This window comes from Oncorhynchus nerka, linkage group LG15 (assembly GCF_034236695.1).
Source record: "Oncorhynchus nerka isolate Pitt River linkage group LG15, Oner_Uvic_2.0, whole genome shotgun sequence".
NCBI lineage: Eukaryota > Metazoa > Chordata > Actinopteri > Salmoniformes > Salmonidae > Oncorhynchus > Oncorhynchus nerka.
Window position 1 is genome coordinate 98,219,553 of NC_088410.1, and position 21,324 is coordinate 98,240,876.

The following is a 21,324-nucleotide window of genomic DNA, read 5'->3' on the forward strand; positions in this document are numbered from 1 at the left end:
TCTGAACAGTTGATGTTGAGATGTGTCTGTTACTTGATCTCTGTGAAGCATTTATTTGAGCTGCAATCTGAGGCTGGTAACTCTAATGAACTGATCCTCTGCAGTAGAGGTAACTCTGGGTCTTCCTTTCCTGTGGCGGTCCTCATGAGAGAAAGTTTCCTCATAGCGATTGACTGACCTTCATGTCTTGAAATAATGATGGACTGTCATTTCTCTTTGCTTATTTGAGCTGTTCTTGCCATAATATGGACTGTTTTTTTTTTTTTACCAAATAGGGCTATCTTCTGTATACCACCTCTACCTTATCACAACACAACTGATTGGCTCAAACTTTTATCAAGGCACACCTGTTAATAATTGAAATGCATTCCAGGTGACTACCTCATGAAGCTGGTCATACTGTTATCATATACAGGGCGGCAGGGTAGCCTAGTGGTTAGAGCGTTGGACTAGTAAGTTCAAACCCCTGAGCTGACAAGGTAAACATCTGTCGTTCTGCCCCTGAACAGGCAGTTAACCCACTGTTCCTAGGCCGTCATCGAAAATCAGAATTTGTTCTTAACTGACCTGCCTAGTTAAATAAAGGTAAAAAGTCAAATACAAATATAGCAGATGTGATCTCTCTCTCTCTATCTCTCTCTCTCTCTCCCGCTCTCTCTCTCTACTCTCTCTCTCTCTCTCTGTCTCTCTCTCTCTCTCTCCCGCTCTCTCTCTCTACTCTCTCTCTCTTCCTCTCTCTCTCTCCCGCTCTCTCTCTCTCTCTCTCTCTCTCTCTCTCTCACTCTCTCCTACTCTCTCTCTCCCGCTCTCTCTCTCCTACTCTCTCTCTCCCGCTCTCTCAACAGACAACTAGGCCTGGACCTCGTACCCAGGAAGGAGTTTGAGATGGTTGATGCAGAACAAATCAGCGTCTCAGACTTATACAAAATGGTAGGTACCACTGACCACTGTAGAGACTTATACAAAATGGTAGGTACCACCACTGATGTCTTTCTCTCTCCCTCTCTCTCTCTCTCTCTCTCTGTCTCTCTCTCTCCCTCTCTCTCTCTCTCTCTTTCTCTCTCTCTCTCTCTCTGTCTCTCTCTCTCTCTCTCTCTTTCTCTCTCTCTCCCTCTCTCTCTCTCTCTTTCTCTCTCTCTGTCTCTCTCTCTCTCTCTCTCTCTCTCTCTGTCTCTCTTTCTCTCTCTCTCCCTCTCTCTCTCTCTCTCTCTCCCTCTCTCTCTCTCTCTCTCTCTCTCTCTCTTGTTGCTGCAGCACCTGTCCAGCAGACACAGTGTCCAGCAAAGCACAACCCAGGTACAGCATACTCTCAGCAGTTGCTATGTATCACACACTGTCAGTACTGCATGACGATTACGTTCACAATGTGGAACTTTTGTTTAATAAACCAATGTTTTATTGTTCAAGTGTATTATTATCACGTCTCGTGATATTATATTCTCAGTTAACCCTACTCATAATGACCCAGCATGGCCGACAGTAGACCTGACCTCCAGGGCTGTGTGTCGTGTGTCGTGTCTCATCCCCAACAGGGTGACAGTGTGCGTCGGGGTCACGGTGTAGAGCCCTGCTGTATCCCCGTCCCTCACCACCTGTTCATCAACCTGAAGAGCTTCACCTACAACACCATGGGAGAAGATACAGACATCTTCTTCTCTCTCTACGACCTCAGGGAGGGGAATCACATCAGGTAAAGACAGGCTACTATAAAGCTAATGGTCTGGGTCTGTTTGACATGGGAGAAGAAACAGACATATTCTTCTCTCTCTACGAACTCAGGGAGGGGAATCACATCAGGTAAAGACAGGCTACTATAAAGCTAATGGTCTGGGTCTGTTTGACATGGGAGAAGATACAGACATCTTCTTCTCTCTCTACGAACTCAGGGAGGGGAATCACATCAGGTAAAGACAGGCTACTATAAAGCTAATGGTCTGGGTCTGTTTGACATGGGAGAAGATACAGACATCTTCTTCTCTCTCTACGAACTCAGGGAGGGGAATCACATCAGGTAAAGACAGGCTACTATAAAGCTAATGGTCTGGGTCTGTTTGACATGGGAGAAGATACAGACATCTTCTTCTCTCTCTACGAACTCAGGGAGGGGAATCACATCAGGGATTCTAGACTTTCTAGGTGTGTGACGTAGTTGGTTTGATAAACTACCGTTAGGCTTTAGCTCTGTGGGCTAACACAGCAAGCATTTCAGGTGGGGAGATTTCTCTAGTTTCTACAGTAGTGTGCTAAGATGCTAATGGTTGGGGTCTGAACACAGATCACCGGGACAGCTTATTTTTGACCTTTATTTATTTAACGTTTATTTATTTAACGTTTATTTAACGAGGCAAAGTCAGTTAAGAACAAAGTCATATTTACAATGACTGCCCACACCGCCCTATGGGACTCTGCAATCACGGCCAGCTGTGATACAGCCTGGATTTGAACCACTGAGATGCAGTGCCTTGGACCGCTGCGCCACTCGCGGAGCCCCACTAGCCAATACCGTATGACCTAAAGGAGGGCCGGCAGATAGATGGAGTGGTGATACGGTCAGGTTAAGGAACACTGTGATCCGACGACATCTATCCAGACTAGAAAAACACTTTGCTCCAGTCTTTTACGGATGACAACGATCCCAGTCAATATCACAGTGTTTATATTTGAATTGATTACATTTTGTTTCCGTTTATTTATTTATTTTAGGTTTTACATTTACCTGACAGTTAGTCCATGATGTTGAACCATCCGTACGTTAATGCACTAATGAATTATCAATAGCTTTGTTAATGAGATTTATAAATGATGTATGGTTGTTTTAATTATCATAAAACACAATGAATAGCTAATGTGTATAATGACACTGATGTAGCGTAGGTTGTGTGTGTGTGTGTGTGTGTGTGTGTGTGTGTGTGTGTGTAACATGGCATGTGTCACACAGCTGGATGGTGCAGCTCCACTGAGCACTTCCTTCTCTGGGGGGAGACAGAGAGGAGACATGAGGAAACATGAGGAGACAGAGAGGAGACAGAGAGGGGACATGAGGAGACATGAGGAGACAGAGAGGAGACATGAGAAGACAGAGAGGAGACAGAGAGGAGACAGAGAGGAGACAGAGAGGAGACAGGCAGAGAAGAGACAGGCAGAGAGGAGACTTAGAGGAGACAGAAAGAGACAGAGAGGAGACAGAGAGGAGACAGGCAGAGAAGAGACAGGCAGAGAGGAGACTTAGAGAAAACAGAGAGGAGACAGGCAGAGAGGAGACGGAGAGGAGAGGGTTTCATTATCCTTCTTTCTCCCCACATTTAAACGAGCAGCAGGAACTGTGGCTGCCACACACACACAGCGGTCAGGCAGAGAAAAGCTGTTCAGCTGGTTTGACCTTGATAACCTGTTGTCTGGTATTATCATCACTTCTCTGGTGGGTCTGACATCAAGCTCAGGCTACAAGAGGCAAATACATGTGTGTGTGAGTGTGTGTGAGTGTGTGTGTGTGTGTGTGTGTGTGTGTGTGTGTGTGTGTGTGTGTGTGTGTGTGTGTGTGTGTGTGTGTGTGTGTGTGTGTGTGTGTGTGTGTGTGTGTGTGTGTGTGTGTGTGAGTGTGTGTGGCAGCCTTTGTTCTGAATGGATTCTGTCACTGAGAAGATCTAAATCATCCCACTGAAGATATTGACATGCTGCATGTCGTCGTCACAGAACCCAGTAGATGTTTCTGTTGTAGGGGGACCTGTTTTATGGTAACACAGTAGAATCTGGGGACACTAGAGGAGGTACGCCTGGAGACCAAAGGAGCTGCAGTAGTTACCACGGAGACTTCGTTACCAAGGAGGCATATTTAAATAAATGTGGTCTGAAGTATATCTTTCCTTGTCAAATATCTATCATTTCACCACCATCTCAGGCAGTCCTACCCACTCACAACCTGTCCATGGGTTTCAAGTTGTATTAGTTGTATGTACAGGATGGTGTTAATCATCCAACCAAATGCATTCCTTCTGGACAATGTAACAACCATAAGAAATAATTATAAAAAATATTAACACGACTTTTGGGTTCAGTAAGGACAAACTATCATCAGAATATAAATATATTGGGTCCAGTAAGGACAAGCTATCATCAGAATATAAATATATTGGGTCCAGTAAGGACAAGCTATCATCAGAATATAAATATATTGGGTCCAGAAAGGACAAACTATCATCAGAATATAAATATATTGGGTCCAGTAAGGACAAGCTATCATCAGAATATAAATATATTGGGTTCAGTAAGGACAAGCTATCATCAGAATATAAATATATTGGGTCCAGTAAGGACAAGCTATCATCAGAATATAAATATATTGGGTCCAGTAAGGACAAACTATCATCAGAATATAAATATATTGGGTCCAGAAAGGACAAACTATCATTAGAATATAAATATATTGGGTCCAGAAAGGACAAGCCATCATCAGAATATAAATATATTGGGTCCAGAAAGGACAAGCCATCAGCAGTGAATCAGTTCCTCTCACAGAGGGGAACAAACTATGAAATCGTATATATTTGCTGGAAATATCAGTAGAGTACTCAGTTTCAAACGACTATATTTTAAGTGGAATGATAGTGTGAATATTGGAATGGAGACTAAGGTAACTGTACCCAACCCGAGGGAAGGTGGAAAAAGAGCCAGGCAATCAGTGTCCTGGGGGGAATAGACCGTAGAGTAACGTCTCCTCCTAGATAGAAGGTAATCGTTAAAAGCCCTTTCTACCCAGTCACATGATCATTTCTACTTCCTTTGTTCAATACAAATGTCTGATGGGTCAATGTTCTAAAGTACGACAGCTTCTTTTTTTTGTGTCGAATGATTGGTAGCTAAATCAAATGCTAATAACACACTTATGGTTTGAACTAGCACTCTGAGGTAGCTAGCAGGTGCCTAGCCAGAGATCCTAACAGAAAACAAAAACATCTAGCAACTTCTCCCGAGGTGCAATATGTTACTAACAAACGTATAGTTTGAATTGGGCACTCTGAGGTAGCTACTAGCTAGCAGGTGTTTAGCCAGGATAATACATGGAAATAGTTTCAAGTCCTTTAAGGTTGCTAGCAGGTGTTTAGCCAGGATAATACATGGAAATAGTTTCAAGTCCTCTAAGGTGGCTGGCTGGTGCTTTGTCAAGCTGTGGTATAGATATCCTAACAGTGACATAGATAATCTCTCATCCCAGGGGAGATGGGCTGTAGGTAACATGATATCGAGTCCCAGACGCAATCTATAGAGTCCCAGACAAACTAAATTATAGTTTGTCCTTACTGGACCCAACATATTTATATTCTGATGATAGTTTGTCCTTTCTGGACCCAATATATTTATATTCTGATGATGGTTTGTCCTTACTGGACCCAATATATTTATATTCTGATGATAGTTTGTCCTTTCTGGACCCAATATATTTATATTCTGATGATAGCTTGTCCTTACTGAACCCAATATATTTATATTCTGATGATAGTTTGTCCTTATTTATATTCTGATGATAGTTTGTCCTTACTGGACCCAAAATAGTTATATTCTGATGATAGTTTGTCCTTACTGGACCCAAAATAATCTGCTGTGTATAGATAAAGATAGTACCTCATGGGCATCGTCTTCTTTTAGATGTCTTTGCTTTCTGTGAGTCACTGTGGAGCCACACGCATGCAGGCATCAGACAAAATATACAGATAAAAAACAGAAAGACATACCCCCCTCTGACAGCATCATGCCCCCCTCTGAGTCAAACGGTTGCATACAGTGTTGGTGTGTGTGTGTTTCTGTTTGTGTATGTGTGTGTGTGTGTGAGTGTGTGTGTGTGTGTGCTAGGGATGTGTCAAATGTAAACATTTTCTTAAGGTTTAAATGTTTAAACAATAAGAAAAAATTACATATAATGATGTGAATTCACAATTCAGATAATGGTCCTGTTAATGACCACTAGGGGGCAGTGCAGTTCAGTCTACCTCAGTCCTGGCTACCAGACCGCGCTCACCTTACTGCTGTCAATTCAATTCAAGGGCTTTATTGGCATAGGAAACATGTGTTAACATTGCCAAAGCAAGTGAGGTAGATAATATATAAAGTGAAATAAACAATAAAAATTAACAGTAAACATTACACATACAGAAGTGTCAGACAGCTGTCCCCCACCCACTCAGCAACCATGGTAGTTAATGCTGTTTGAGGTTCTCTGCTCTGGGCTTCTCCTCCATGTTCCCAGTTGTCAGGACATGGGACTTCATGTCCCACTTCTCACCAATGTGATTGCTGGTAGCAGTGACGTATGACAGTGTGTTCATAGACGCCCAACAATCTGTTGTTAACGCCACATATTTTGTTTGAGAGCTCGCGCTTTGTACTTGCAGAGAAAACATCGTCTCCATCGTGGCCGTCACGGTTTTTCAACATGTAGTCTGGTTCTAGATATACCATTAAGGTATTGAAGGAGACATCCTCTACCATTTGACAATGGCTGCATGTCAACTGCAATCATTTCTGCAATCAGAGCTGTGATTTTCTCACTCCATCACATCACAGCACCGATTATAGAAATGACTGCAGTTAACATGCATCCATTGTCAAATGGTATAGGAAGCTTCGGCCCCCAGTCTCCGGTCTGGAGCGTGACATCACGCTCTATCGGCTGTTGATAGGAACCTAGTGGTGCCAAAAGCTCTGGTCTGGAGCATGACATCACTAACTCTGATGGTCGGCTGCTGATAGGAACCTAGTGGTGCCAAAAGCTCTGGTCTGGAGCATGACATCACTAACTCTGATGGTCGGCTGCTGATAGGAACCTAGTGGTGCCAAAAGCTCTGGTCTGGAGCATGACATCACTAACTCTGATGGTCGGCTGCTGATAGGAGCCTAGTGGTGCCAAAAGCTCTGGTCTGGAGCATGACATCACTAACTCTGATGGTCGGCTGCTGATAGGAGCCTAGTGGTGCCAAAAGCTCTGGTCTGGAGCATGACATCACTATCTCTGATGGTCGGCTGCTGATAGGAGCCTAGTGGTGCCAAAAGCTCTGGTCTGGAGCATGACATCACTAACTCTGATGGTCGGCTGCTGATAGGAACCTAGTGGTGCCAAAAGCTCTGGTCTGGAGCATGACATCACTAACTCTGATGGTCGGCTGCTGATAGGAACCTAGTGGTGCCAAAAGCTCTGGTCTGGAGCATGACATCACTAACTCTGATGGTCGGCTGCTGATAGGAACCTAGTGGTGCCAAAAGCTCTGGTCTGGAGCATGACATCACTATCTCTGATGGTCGGCTGCTGATAGGAGCCTAGTGGTGCCAAAAGCTCTGGTCTGGAGCATGACATCACTAACTCTGATGGTCGGCTGCTGATAGGAACCTAGTGGTGCCAAAAGCTCTGGTCTGGAGCATGACATCACTAACTCTGATGGTCGGCTGCTGATAGGAGCCTAGTGGTGCCAAAAGCTCTGGTCTGGAGCATGACATCACTATCTCTGATGGTCGGCTGCTGATAGGAACCTAGTGGTGCCAAAAGCTCTGGTCTGGAGCATGACATCACTAACTCTGATGGTCGGCTGCTGATAGGAGCCTAGTGGTGCCAAAAGCTCTGGTCTGGAGCATGACATCACTATCTCTGATGGTCGGCTGCTGATAGGAGCCTAGTGGTGCCAAAAGCTCTGGTCTGGAGCATGACATCACTATCTCTGATGGTCGGCTGCTGATAGGAGCCTAGTGGTGCCAAAAGCTCTGGTCTGGAGCATGACATCACTAACTCTGATGGTCGGCTGCTGATAGGAGCCTAGTGGTGCCAAAAGCTCTGGTCTGGAGCATGACATCACTAACTCTGATGGTCGGCTGCTGATAGGAACCTAGTGGTGCCAAAAGCTCTGGTCTGGAGCATGACATCACTAACTTTGATGGTCGGCTGCTGATAGGAGCCTAGTGGTGCCAAAAGCTCTGGTCTGGAGCATGACATCACTAACTCTGATGGTCGGCTGCTGATAGGAGCCTAGTGGTGCCAAAAGCTCTGGTCTGGAGCATGACATCACTAACTCTGATGGTCGGCTGCTGATAGGAACCTAGTGGTGCCAAAAGCTCTGGTCTGGAGCATGACATCACTAACTCTGATGGTCGGCTGCTGATAGGAGCCTAGTGGTGCCAAAAGCTCTGGTCTGGAGCATGACATCACTAACTCTGATGGTCGGCTGCTGATAGGAGCCTAGTGGTGCCAAAAGCTCTGGTCTGGAGCATGACATCACTAACTCTGATGGTCGGCTGCTGATAGGAACCTAGTGGTGCCAAAAGCTCTGGTCTGGAGCATGACATCACTAACTCTGATGGTCGGCTGCTGATAGGAACCTAGTGGTGCCAAAAGCTCTGGTCTGGAGCATGACATCACTATCTCTGATGGTCGGCTGCTGATAGGCACCTAGTGGTGCCAAAAGCTCTGGTCTGGAGCATGACATCACTATCTCTGATGGTCGGCTGCTGATAGGAACCTAGTGGTGCCAAAAGCTCTGGTCTGGAGCATGACATCACTATCTCTGATGGTCGGCTGCTGATAGGAGCCTAGTGGTGCCAAAAGCTCTGGTCTGGAGCATGACATCACTATCTCTGATGGTCGGCTGCTGATAGGAACCTAGTGGTGCCAAAAGCTCTGGTCTGGAGCATGACATCACTAACTCTGATGGTCGGCTGCTGATAGGAACCTAGTGGTGCCAAAAGCTCTGGTCTGGAGCATGACATCACTAACTCTGATGGTCGGCTGCTGATAGGGGCCTAGTGGTGCCAAAAGCTCTGGTCTGGAGCATGACATCACTAACTCTGATGGTCGGCTGCTGATAGGAACCTAGTGGTGCCAAAAGCTCTGGTCTGGAGCATGACATCACTAACTCTGATGGTCGGCTGCTGATAGGAGCCTAGTGGTGCCAAAAGCTCTGGTCTGGAGCATGACATCACTAACTCTGATGGTCGGCTGCTGATAGGAGCCTAGTGGTGCCAAAAGCTCTGGTCTGGAGCATGACATCACTAACTCTGATGGTCGGCTGCTGATAGGAACCTAGTGGTGCCAAAAGCTCTGGTCTGGAGCATGACATCACTAACTCTGATGGTCGGCTGCTGATAGGAACCTAGTGGTGCCAAAAGCTCTGGTCTGGAGCATGACATCACTATCTCTGATGGTCGGCTGCTGATAGGAACCTAGTGGTGCCAAAAGCTCTGGTCTGGAGCATGACATCACTATCTCTGATGGTCGGCTGCTGATAGGAACCTAGTGGTGCCAAAAGCTCTGGTCTGGAGCATGACATCACTATCTCTGATGGTCGGCTGCTGATAGGAGCCTAGTGGTGCCAAAAGCTCTGGTCTGGAGCATGACATCACTATCTCTGATGGTCGGCTGCTGATAGGAACCTAGTGGTGCCAAAAGCTCCGGTCTGGAGCATGACATCACTAACTCTGATGGTCGGCTGCTGATAGGAACCTAGTGGTGCCAAAAGCTCTGGTCTGGAGCATGACATCACTAACTCTGATGGTCGGCTGCTGATAGGAACCTAGTGGTGCCAAAAGCTCTGGTCTGGAGCATGACATCACTAACTCTGATGGTCGGCTGCTGATAGGAGCCTAGTGGTGCCAAAAGCTCTGGTCTGGAGCATGACATCACTAACTCTGATGGTCGGCTGCTGATAGGAACCTAGTGGTGCCAAAAGCTCTGGTCTGGAGCATGACATCACTAACTCTGATGGTCGGCTGCTGATAGGGACCTAGTGGTGCCAAAAGCTCTGGTCTGGAGCATGACATCACTAACTCTGATGGTCGGCTGCTGATAGGAACCTAGTGGTGCCAAAAGCTCTGGTCTGGAGCATGACATCACTAACTCTGATGGTCGGCTGCTGATAGGAACCTAGTGGTGCCAAAAGCTCTGGTCTGGAGCATGACATCACTAACTCTGATGGTCGGCTGCTGATAGGAGCCTAGTGGTGCCAAAAGCTCTGGTCTGGAGCATGACATCACTATCTCTGATGGTCGGCTGCTGATAGGAACCTAGTGGTGCCAAAAGCTCTGGTCTGGAGCATGACATCACTAACTCTGATGGTCGGCTGCTGATAGGAGCCTAGTGGTGCCAAAAGCTCTGGTCTGGAGCATGACATCACTAACTCTGATGGTCGGCTGCTGATAGGAACCTAGTGGTGCCAAAAGCTCTGGTCTGGAGCATGACATCACTAACTCTGATGGTCGGCTGCTGATAGGGACCTAGTGGTGCCAAAAGCTCTGGTCTGGAGCATGACATCACTAACTCTGATGGTCGGCTGCTGATAGGAACCTAGTGGTGCCAAAAGCTCTGGTCTGGAGCATGACATCACTAACTCTGATGGTCGGCTGCTGATAGGAACCTAGTGGTGCCAAAAGCTCTGGTCTGGAGCATGACATCACTAACTCTGATGGTCGGCTGCTGATAGGAGCCTAGTGGTGCCAAAAGCTCTGGTCTGGAGCATGACATCACTATCTCTGATGGTCGGCTGCTGATAGGAACCTAGTGGTGCCAAAAGCTCTGGTCTGGAGCATGACATCACTAACTCTGATGGTCGGCTGCTGATAGGAGCCTAGTGGTGCCAAAAGCTCTGGTCTGGAGCATGACATCACTAACTCTGATGGTCGGCTGCTGATAGGAACCTAGTGGTGCCAAAAGCTCTGGTCTGGAGCATGACATCACTAACTCTGATGGTCGGCTGCTGATAGGAGCCTAGTGGTGCCAAAAGCTCTGGTCTGGAGCATGACATCACTAACTCTGATGGTCGGCTGCTGATAGGAGCCTAGTGGTGCCAAAAGCTCTGGTCTGCCCTAGAAATCCTATGTAAATTACGATCTCCAGAACAGCCCAACATTTTTTATTTTTTTTATTGTCATTTTGGGCTCTAAAATGTGTTTAAGTTTGACATGTTTAATGTCACAAGTACAGTGAAATGTCTTATTTACAAACTCAAAACCCAACAATGCAATAATCAATAACAATGTAGTAAAATGTAGAAAAAACACAGGAGAAATAAAAAGAAATTATGATCAAGTTCGATCCCCACATTGAATTTTTACGTTCACAAAAAAATTGAGATTTTTAATTAAATAGCGAACCATTCTGACTGCTACATATTTAATTAAATATTGATCCATTCTGACTACTACATATTTAATTAAATATTGATCCATTCTGACTACTACATATTTAATTAAATAGTGATCCATTCTGACTACTACATATTTAATTAAATAGTGATCCATTCTGACTACTACATATTTAATAAATAGTGATCCATTCTGACTACTAGATATGTAATTAAATAGTGATCCATTCTGACTACTAGATATGTAATTAAATAGTGATCCATTCTGACTACTAGATATGTAATTAAAAAGTGATCCATTCTGACTTCTACATTTGTCGTCACACAGGACCTCGTGCTGACACTGACCAATCACGGGCCAGCAGGCTACTCTCAGGCAGGATGAAAACGACAACATCGACCATGATTCTTTGCTAGTTAAGGCCACTTTCACTGTGATCCAAAGCAAACATTTTTGGTGCCATTCAGCCCCATCCAGCAATATGGCACGTTTCAAATTCACATAGTTCTGACTTCCTTACCATCTACTGGTTTTAATGTCTATGAGAGGATGTGGGCTTCAACACCCTGATGTTTTAATGTCTATGAGAGGATGTGGGCTTCAACACCCTGATGTTTTAATGTCTATGAGAGGATGTGGGCTTCAACACCCTGATGTTTTTAATGTCTATGAGAGGATGTGGGCTTCAACACCCTGATGTTTTAATGTCTATGAGAGGATGTGGGCTTCAACGCACTGATGTTTTAATGTCTATGAGAGGATGTGGGCTTCAACACCCTGATGTTTTAATGTCTATGAGAGGATGTGGGCTTCAACACCCTGATGTTTTAATGTCTATGAGAGGATGTGGGCTTCAACACCCTGATGTTTTAATGTCTATGAGAGGATGTGGGCTTCAACACCCTGATGTTTTAATGTCTATGAGAGGATGTGGGCTTCAACACCCTGATGTTTTAATGTCTATGAGAGGATGTGGGCTTCAACACCCTGATGTTTTAATGTCTATGAGAGGATGTGGGCTTCAACACCCTGATGTTTTAATGTCTATGAGAGGATGTGGGCTTCAACACCCTGATGTTTTAATGTCTATGAGAGGATGTGGACTTCAACACCCTGATGTTTTAATGTCTATGAGAGGATGTGGGCTTCAACACCCTGATGTTTTAATGTCTATGAGAGGATGTGGTCTTCAACACCCTGATGTTTTAATGTCTATGAGAGGATGTGGGCTTCAACACCCTGATGTTTTAATGTCTATGAGAGGATGTGGGCTTCAACACCCTGATGTTTTAATGTCTATGAGAGGATGTGGGCTTCAACTCCCTGATGTTTTAATGTCTATGAGAGGATGTGGGCTTCAACACCCTGATGTTTTAATGTCTATGAGAGGATGTGGCCTTCAACACCCTGCTGTTTTAATGTCTATGAGAGGATGTGGGCTTCAACGCACTGATGTTTTAATGTCTATGAGAGGATGTGGGCTTAAACACCCTGATGCCATATTTACACACACAATACACGATGACATGTCGATAAACCGTGATGGCCCGGATGGAGAAATAGTACAAAGCGCGAGCTCTCAAACACAATACGTGGCGTTAACAAAAGATTGTTGGACGCCTATGAACACGCTGTCATACGTCACTGCTACCAGCAATCACATTGGTGAGAAGTGGGACATGAAGTCCCATGTCCTGACAACTGGGAACATGGAGGAGAAGCCCAGAGCAGAGAACCTCAAACAGCATTAACTACCATGGTTGCTGAGTGGGTGGGGGACAGCAGTAAGGTGAGCGCGGTCTGGTAGCCAGGACTGAGGTAGACTGAACTGCACTGCCCCCTAGTGGTCATTAACAGGAATATTATCTGAATTGTGAATTCACATCATCTTCAGTTTTTTTCTTACCATTAAAATGTATTTTTTTTTAAAGGCAGTTAAAAAAAGGCAGTTTAAAATGTTAAGAAAATGTTTACCATTTTCACATCCCTAGTTAAGACTATCATTTTGATATCATGTATGGTCAGTCCTTGTATCCATAGCTCTGTCTATGAGTTAGAGAGTGGTTACATTTCTCCAGACCTATCCCTTAGATGTTTACCAAATCAGCGGGTAGGTGGCCCTTTGTTATTGTTGCAGATTTCCCCTTTAACAGGTCATGTAATATGCTGCTATCCTTAGATGGTCTCTATATCTTTGCGAAGTGATAACGGTTTGGTTTAGAACATGTATTTTGTATTGTATTATACTGCATGTTTTTATTTGTATTTTTCTGGCCAATGACAGTTTGAATCAAAAGTGTGTCGTGGGAGATTCTAAATAGTGTGACTTGAACATCCCATCGCAGGAAATTGCATTGGAAATGCAGCAAATGGTAGATGTTCTTTCTTATTTCAGTGAGAAGTTTATGGTCAGACTGAACAAGAATGGAGGTCCCAAAAATCCAGAAAAGGTTGACCGACTGTGTGCTCTCTTCACGGTGAGCTCACCAGACACCCATCCGCCTCCGACCCCAATAGCATCACAATCAACATTTATGTGATCATCAAACAATAGTTTCCATAATGGTTATTGGCTTTATCACCCCTTACACAACTAAGTAATGTATTTAACTGTCTATTCTGGCCTTTATCACCCCTTACACAACAAAGTAATGTATTTAACTGTCTATTCTGGCCTTTATCACCCCTTACATAACTAAGTAATGTATTTAACTGTCTACTCTGGCCTTTATCACCCCTTACACAACTAAGTAATGTATTTAACTGTGTACTCTGGCCTTTATCACCCCTTACACAACTAAGTAATGTATTTAACTGTGTACTCTGGCCTTTATCACCCCTTACATAACTAAGTAATGTATTTAACTGTCTACTCTGGCCTTTATCACCCCTTACACAACTAAGTAATGTATTTAACTGTGTACTCTGGCCTTTATCACCCCTTACACAACTAAGTAATGTATTTAACTGTGTACTCTGGCCTTTATCACCCCTTACATAACTAAGTAATGTATTTAACTGTCTACTCTGGCCTTTATCACCCCTTACACAACTAAGTAATGTATTTAACTGTCTACTCTGCAGGATCTAAGCAATAAGGACATGAAGCGGGACCTGTATATTGTTTCCCAAGTCATCAGAACTGGTAAGACATGATGTCTAGAATTTGATTTGGTCTCATTGAGGGTAAAACAGTATGCTGCGTCTGTTTTCATTTCAGGATATAGGCTTGGGAGGGTTGCCCCTCTCCTCCTGCAAAGGCCAGCAACATCCTTAAGTGGCCTCGTGTAACTTTTGTGTTATCTTTCCTTGGCTGGCTCTGAATGTGCAGATCAGTCCACATTTGAGCCCAAATTACAGCTTTCATACAAAGCATGAGCACACAAGTTGAGCACGCCAGTTGAGCACGCCGGTTGAGCACGCCGGTTGAGCACGCCGGTTGAGCACGCCGGTTGAGCACGCCAGTTGAGCACGCCGGTTGAGCACGCCGGTTGAGCACGCCGGTTGAGCACGCCGGTTGAGCACGCAGGTTAAGCACGCCAGTTGAGCACGCCAGTTGAGCACGCCAGTTCAGCACGCCGGTTGAGCACGCCGGTTGAGCACGCCGGTTGAGCACACCGGTTGAGCACGCCAGTTGAGCACGCCAGTTGAGCACACCAGTTGAGCACGCCAGTTGAGCACGCCAGTTGAGCACGCCAGGCCCTATATCTATCTCAGTGATTCTCTTCCTCTGGATCCCGACTCCACTTTCTAACTGTACACTCAGCTGTCCCCATAGGAGACACCTTTAAAGAACCATTGTTGGATCCAGGTAGAACCCCTTTTGGTTACAAGTAGAATCATTTTGAGTTCCGTGTAGAACCCTTTCCACAGAGTGTTCCATATGTAAAACTGCTCCAGTATCATACAGTATACAACTCTTCCTCTAGCTTTCTGCTCAATGATATTTCCCTACGCTAGCTGTCTGCTCAGATCCAGAAGTACAGAACCAAGCACCTGAGGTGACGTTTAGGATACGACAGGCACACAAATTAACTGATGTGACTACAGACAGACAGACAGACAGACAGACAGACAGACAGGCAGGCAGGCAGGCAGGCAGGCAGGCAGGCAGGCAGGCAGGCAGACAGACAGACAGGTAGGCAGGCAGACAGACAGACAGACAGACAGACAGACAGACAGACAGGCAGACAGGCAGGCAGGCAGGCAGGCAGGCAGGCAGGCAGACAGGCAGGCAGGCAGACAGGCAGACAGACAGACAGACAGACAGACAGACAGACAGACAGACAGACAGACAGACAGACAGACAGACAGACAGACAGACAGTACTGTACTGTACTGTACTGTACTGCCCCTTGTGGCTCAGTTTGGTAGAGCATGGTGCTTGTAACACCAAGGTTGTGGATTCGATTCCCACGAGGGACCAGTATGACTCACTGCTGTAAGTGGCTCTGGATCAGAGAGTCTGCTAAATGACTCACTACTGTAAGTGGCTCTGGATCAGAGAGTCTGCTAAATGACTCACTACTGTAAGTGGCTCTGGATCAGAGAGTCTGCTAAATGACTCACTACTGTAAGTGGCTCTGGATCAGAGAGTCTGCTAAATGACTCACTGCTGTAAGTGACTCTGGATCAGAGAGTCTGTTAAATAACTCCCTGCTCTAAGTGGCTCTGGATCAGAGCGTCTGCTAAATGACTCAAATGTAATTATAAACTGGGTGGTTCGAGCCCTGAATGCTGATTGGCTGACAGTCATATATCAGACCGTATAACAGGTATGACAAAACATATATTTTTACTGCTCCAATAATGCACCTCGGAGTTTGTGATATATGGTCAATATACCACGGCTGATTGCTGTATCCAGGCACTCCGCAGTGCGTCGTGCTTAAGAAAAGCCCGTAGCCGTGGTATATTGACCATATATCACACTTCCTCGGACCTTATTGCTTAAATATCATGACTTGGTATGTACTATATTCTGTACGTACTAAAATATTATTTTGGTCTTATTGTATGTTTGTGTGTGTGTGTGTGTGTGTGCAGGTCGGATGCTGCTGAATGACACTAAGAAGGGTCCTCCTCACGTCCAGTACAGAAGACCGTACGGCTGTGCAGTTCTGGCCATGAGTGATGTCCTACAGACCATCTCAGAACTAAAGGAGGAGAAGGACTTTGTACTCAAAGTCTACACGTGAGTAGCATACACACACACACACACACTGCTGTACCGTATGAAATTATATAATTGTATTTTAACTGATTCACGTCCTGATCGCCATCCACCATTAGACTGATTCACGTCCTGATCGCCATCCACCATTAGACTGATTCACGTCCTGATCGCCGTCCACCATTAGACTGATTCACGTCCTGATCACCATCCACCATTAGACTGATTCACGTCCTGATCACCATCCACCATTAGACTGATTCACGTCCTGATCACCATCCACCATTAGACTGATTCACGTCCTGATCGCCATCCACCATTAGACTGATTCACGTCCTGATCACCATCCACCATTAGACTGATTCACGTCCTGATCGCCATCCACCATTAGACTGATTCACGTCCTGATCGCCGTCCACCATTAGACTGATTCACGTCCTGATCACCATCCACCATTAGACTGATTCACGTCCTGATCACCATCCACCATTAGACTGATTCACGTCCTGATCGCCGTCCACCATTAGACTGATTCACGTCCTGATCGCCGTCCACCATTAGACTGATTCATGTCCTGATCGCCGTCCACCATTAGACTCAGTCACGTCCTGATCACCTTCCACCATTAGACTCAGTCACGTCCTGATCGCCGTCCACCATTAGACTCAGACATAATGGAAAAGGAAACAAACACAGTTTCTCCCAACAGCAATAGACCACTAATAGCCATAGAGAAAATCAACACATTAAAATTGTGTTATGATTATGCCAATGTTATAGCAATCGGGTTACATTTGTTTTGTGGATGAGTGCATTTCTGAGGCTTTTGTCTTTGGAAAAATGGCTCTGTTTCGCTCATTACGCCCTTATGGTTCTCCCGTCACACAGTCTAATGTGTTTACTATGGAAATGAAGGAGAACCTGAATGCTGATTAAGTCAGAATAGAAGAAAAAAAAACTAATTTAGGAACTGCCTGTTGTTAATGTTTCATTGTACTCATTTTTTCCACAAGTGAAATTGTTCAGCATTAAGGGTAAAAAGCACTTTGTGACAGATGTTGATGTACAGTACCAGTCAAAGGTTTGGACAAACCGACTCATTTAAGGATTTTTTCTTTATTTTTTAAAACAATTTGATAGATTGTAGAATAATAGTGAAGACATCAAAACTATGAAATAAGACATGTTGTAATTGTAAAAAATAAAGAAAAACCCACAAATGTGTCCAAACTTTTGACTGGTACTGTCAGTAGGGTTTTATAGATACATGTTGATATACTGTCAGTAGGGTTTTATAGATACATGTTGATATACTGTCAGTAGGGTTTTATAGATACATGTTGATATACTGTCAGTAGGGTTTTATAGATACATGTTGATATACTGTCAGTAGGGTTTTATAGATACATGTTGATATACTGTCAGTAGGGTTTTATAGATACATGTTGATATACTGTCAGTAGGGTTTTATAGATACATGTTGATATACTGTCAGTAGGGTTTTATAGATACATGTTGATATACTGTCAGTAGGGTTTTATAGATACATGTTGATATACTGTCAGTAGGGTTTTATAGATACATGTTGATATACTGTCAGTAGGGTTTTATAGATACATGTTGATATACTGTCAGTAGGGTTTTATAGATACATGTTGATATACTGTCAGTAGGAATATTTACAGTGGCTTGTGAAAGTATTCCCCCCCCTTGGAATTTTTCCTATTTTGTTGCTTTACAACCTGGAATTAAAATATATTTTGGGGGGGTTTGTATCATTTGATTTACACAACATGCCTACCACTTTGAAGATTCAAAATATTTTTTATTGGGAAGCAAAGAGGAAATAAGACAAAAATACAGAAAACTTGAGAGTGCATAACTATTCACCCCCCCCAAAAAAGCAAAACTTTGTAGTAGTATGTCTCTATAAGCTTGGCACATCTAGCCACTGGGATTTTTGCCCATTCTTCAAGGCAAACTGCTCCAGCTCCTTCAAGTTGGATGGGTTCCGCTGGTGTACAGCAATATTTAAGTTATACCACAGATTATCAATTGGATTGTGGACTGGGCTTTGACTAGGCCATTCCAAGACATTTAAATGTTTCCCCTTAAACCACTCGAGTGTTGCTTTAGAAATATGCTTAGGGTCATTGTCCTGCTGGAAGGTGAACCTCTGTCCCAGTCTCAAATCTCTGAAGACTGAAACAGGTTTTCCATCAAGAATTTCCTTGTATTTAGCGCCATCCATCATTCCTTCGATTCTGACCAGTTTCCCAGTCCCTGCCGATGAAAAAAATCCCAACATCATGATGCTGCCACCACCGTGCTTCACTGTGGGGATAATGTTCTAGGGGTGATGAGAGGTGTTGGATTTGCGCCAGACATAGCGTTTTCCATGATGGCCAAAAAGTTCAATTTTAGTCTCATCTGACCAGAGTACCTTCTTCTATATGTTTGGGGAGTCTCCCACATGCCTTTTTCCCACAAACGTGTTTGCTTATTTTTGTCTTTAAGCAATGGCTTCTTTCTGGCCACTCTTCCGTAAAGCCCAGCTCTATGGAGTATACGGCTTAAAGTGGTCCTATGGACAGACACTTCAATCCCTGTTGTGGAGCTTTGCAGCTCCTTCAGGGTTATCATTGGTCTCTTTGTTGCCTCTCTAATGCCCACCTTCTTCACAACGCTGTCTGTGTGGGTGGACCAATTCAGTTTGTCCGTGACGTGTACGCCGAGGAACTTAAAACTATCTGCCTTCCCCACCGCTGTCCCGTCGATGTGGTTAGGGGGGTGCTCCCTCTGCTATTTCCTGAAGTCCACGATCATCTCCTTTGTTTTGTTGACGTTGAGTGTGAGGTTATTTTCCTGACACCACACTCCGAGGGCCCTCACCTCCTCCCTGTAGGCCGTCTCGTTGTTGTTGGTAATCAAGCCTACCCCTGTCGTGTCGTCTGCAAACTTGATGATTGAGTTGGAGGCGTGCCTGGCCACGCAGTCATGGGTAAACAGGGAGTACAGGAGAGGGCTGAGCACGCACCCTTGTGGGGCCCCAGTGTTGAGGATCAGCAGGGTGGAGATGTTGTTACCTACCCTCACCACCCGGGTGCGGCCCGTCAGGAAGTCCAGGACCCAGTTGCACAGGGCTGGGTTTGAGACCCAGAATCTCGAGCTTAATGACGAGTTTGGAGGGTTCTATAGGGGTACGAGTTTGGAGGGTACGATCTGTGGATTAGTGCCTGGCTCTGTACTGCTAGGTATTAGGTATCCATGGTGATCTGTGGATTAGTGCCTGGCTCTGTACTGCTAGGTATTAGGTATCCATGGTGATCTGTGGATTAGTGCCTGGCTCTGTGCTGCTGGGTATTAGGTTAGATTTTGTAGATGAGGCAGTTTGTGGTTAGATTATGTAGATGAGAGGCCGTTTGTGGTTAGATTATGTAGATGAGAGGCAGTTTGTGGTTAGATTATGTAGATGAGAGGCAGTTTGTGGTTAGATTATGTAGATGAGAGGCCGTTTGTGGTTAGATTATGTAGATGAGAGGCAGTTTGTGGTTAGATTATGTAGATGCGAGGCAGTTTGTGGTTAGATTATAGAGAGGCCGTTTGTGGTTAGATTATGTAGATGAGAGGCAGTTTGTGGTTAGATTTTGTAGATGAGAGGCAGTTTGTGGTTAGATTATGTAGATGAGAGGCAGTTTGTGGTTAGATTATGTAGATGAGAGGCAGTTTGTGGAGTCTCCGCTGCCCCACTCTCTCACACACACACACACACACACACACACACACACACACACACACACACACACACACACACACACTAAGAACCCCAGCACCTACCCAGCATGCTGTTCTTCACACTTTCATCCACTTTGCTGCATTCCTGTAAAATGTAGGTAATCTTACCCAGAGTGCTGTGCAGCACAGCCAGCTCACCCGCTCAGGGCTCTCAGCGGGACAGATACATATCACTGAGATCATGTGGTGAAGAGTGTTGGCGTGTGTGTGTGTTGTGTATGTTCTCTGGTTGTGTGTGTGTGTTGCAGTATGGGGGAAAGGGAACCAGAGACCGGCTAGAGGACAGCCAGACAGAGATACAGGCAGACAGACTGACAGACAGACAGACAGACAGACAGACAGACAGACAGACAGACAGACAGACAGACAGACAGACAGACAGACAGACAGACAGACAGACAGACAGACAGACAGACAGACAGACAGACAGACAGAGACTGCAGGCTATACTATATATTGTTGCTAGCAGGATCTCATCACTCATTCATGTACTGCAGTAGTCTTGGACGATGACAGATAATGATGCTGAATAGTGCAGTAGTCTTGGACGGTGACAGATAATGATGCTGAATAGTGCAGTAGTCTTGGTACGGTGACAGATAATGATGCTGAATAGTGCAGTAGTCTTGGTACGGTGACAGATAATGATGTTGAATAGTGCTTTACCTAGGTTCTGAATCAACTAGGTGGTCATAGTTCTACCTAGGTTCTGAATCAGCTAGGTGGTCATAGTTCTACCTAGGTTCTGAATCAGCTAGGTGGTCATAGTTCTACCTAGGTTCTGAATCAGCTAGGTGGTCATAGTTCTACCTAGGTTCTGAATCAACTAGGTGGTCATAGTTCTACCTAGGTTCTGAATCAGCTAGGTGGTCATAGTTCTACCTAGGTTCTGAATCAGCTAGGTGGTCATAGTTCTACCTAGGTTCTGAATCAGCTAGGTGGTCATAGTTCTACCTAGGTTCTGAATCAACTAGCTGGTCATAGTTCTACCTAGGTTCTGAATCAACTAGGTGGTCATAGTTATACCTAGGCTCTGAATCAACTAGAGGGGTGGTCATAGTTCTACCTAGGTTCTGAATCAACTAGAGTGGTCATAGTTCTACCTAGGTTCTGAATCAACTAGAGTGGTGGTCATAGTTCTACCTAGGTTCTGAATCAACTAGAGGGGTGGTCAGGCTACATCAGTCATACAGTATAGATAAAGAGTTTGTCCTGTGGGTTTCTGTCTGAATGTTCAGAGA

At 44.9% G+C, this 21,324-nt stretch overlaps 1 protein-coding gene across 1 annotated transcript in view; it reads left to right on the forward strand.

Annotated features, from left to right (window-relative positions):
• LOC115127406 (dedicator of cytokinesis protein 3-like) overlaps positions 1 to 21,324 on the forward strand; it is a 311,415-nt gene that overhangs the window by 154,208 nt on the left and 135,883 nt on the right. The window contains 6 exon segments of the mRNA XM_065000744.1: positions 846 to 930; positions 1,255 to 1,296; positions 1,533 to 1,690; positions 13,511 to 13,592; positions 14,200 to 14,260; positions 16,162 to 16,309. Of these exon segments, the coding sequence (XP_064856816.1) occupies positions 846 to 930; positions 1,255 to 1,296; positions 1,533 to 1,690; positions 13,511 to 13,592; positions 14,200 to 14,260; positions 16,162 to 16,309 (576 nt within the window).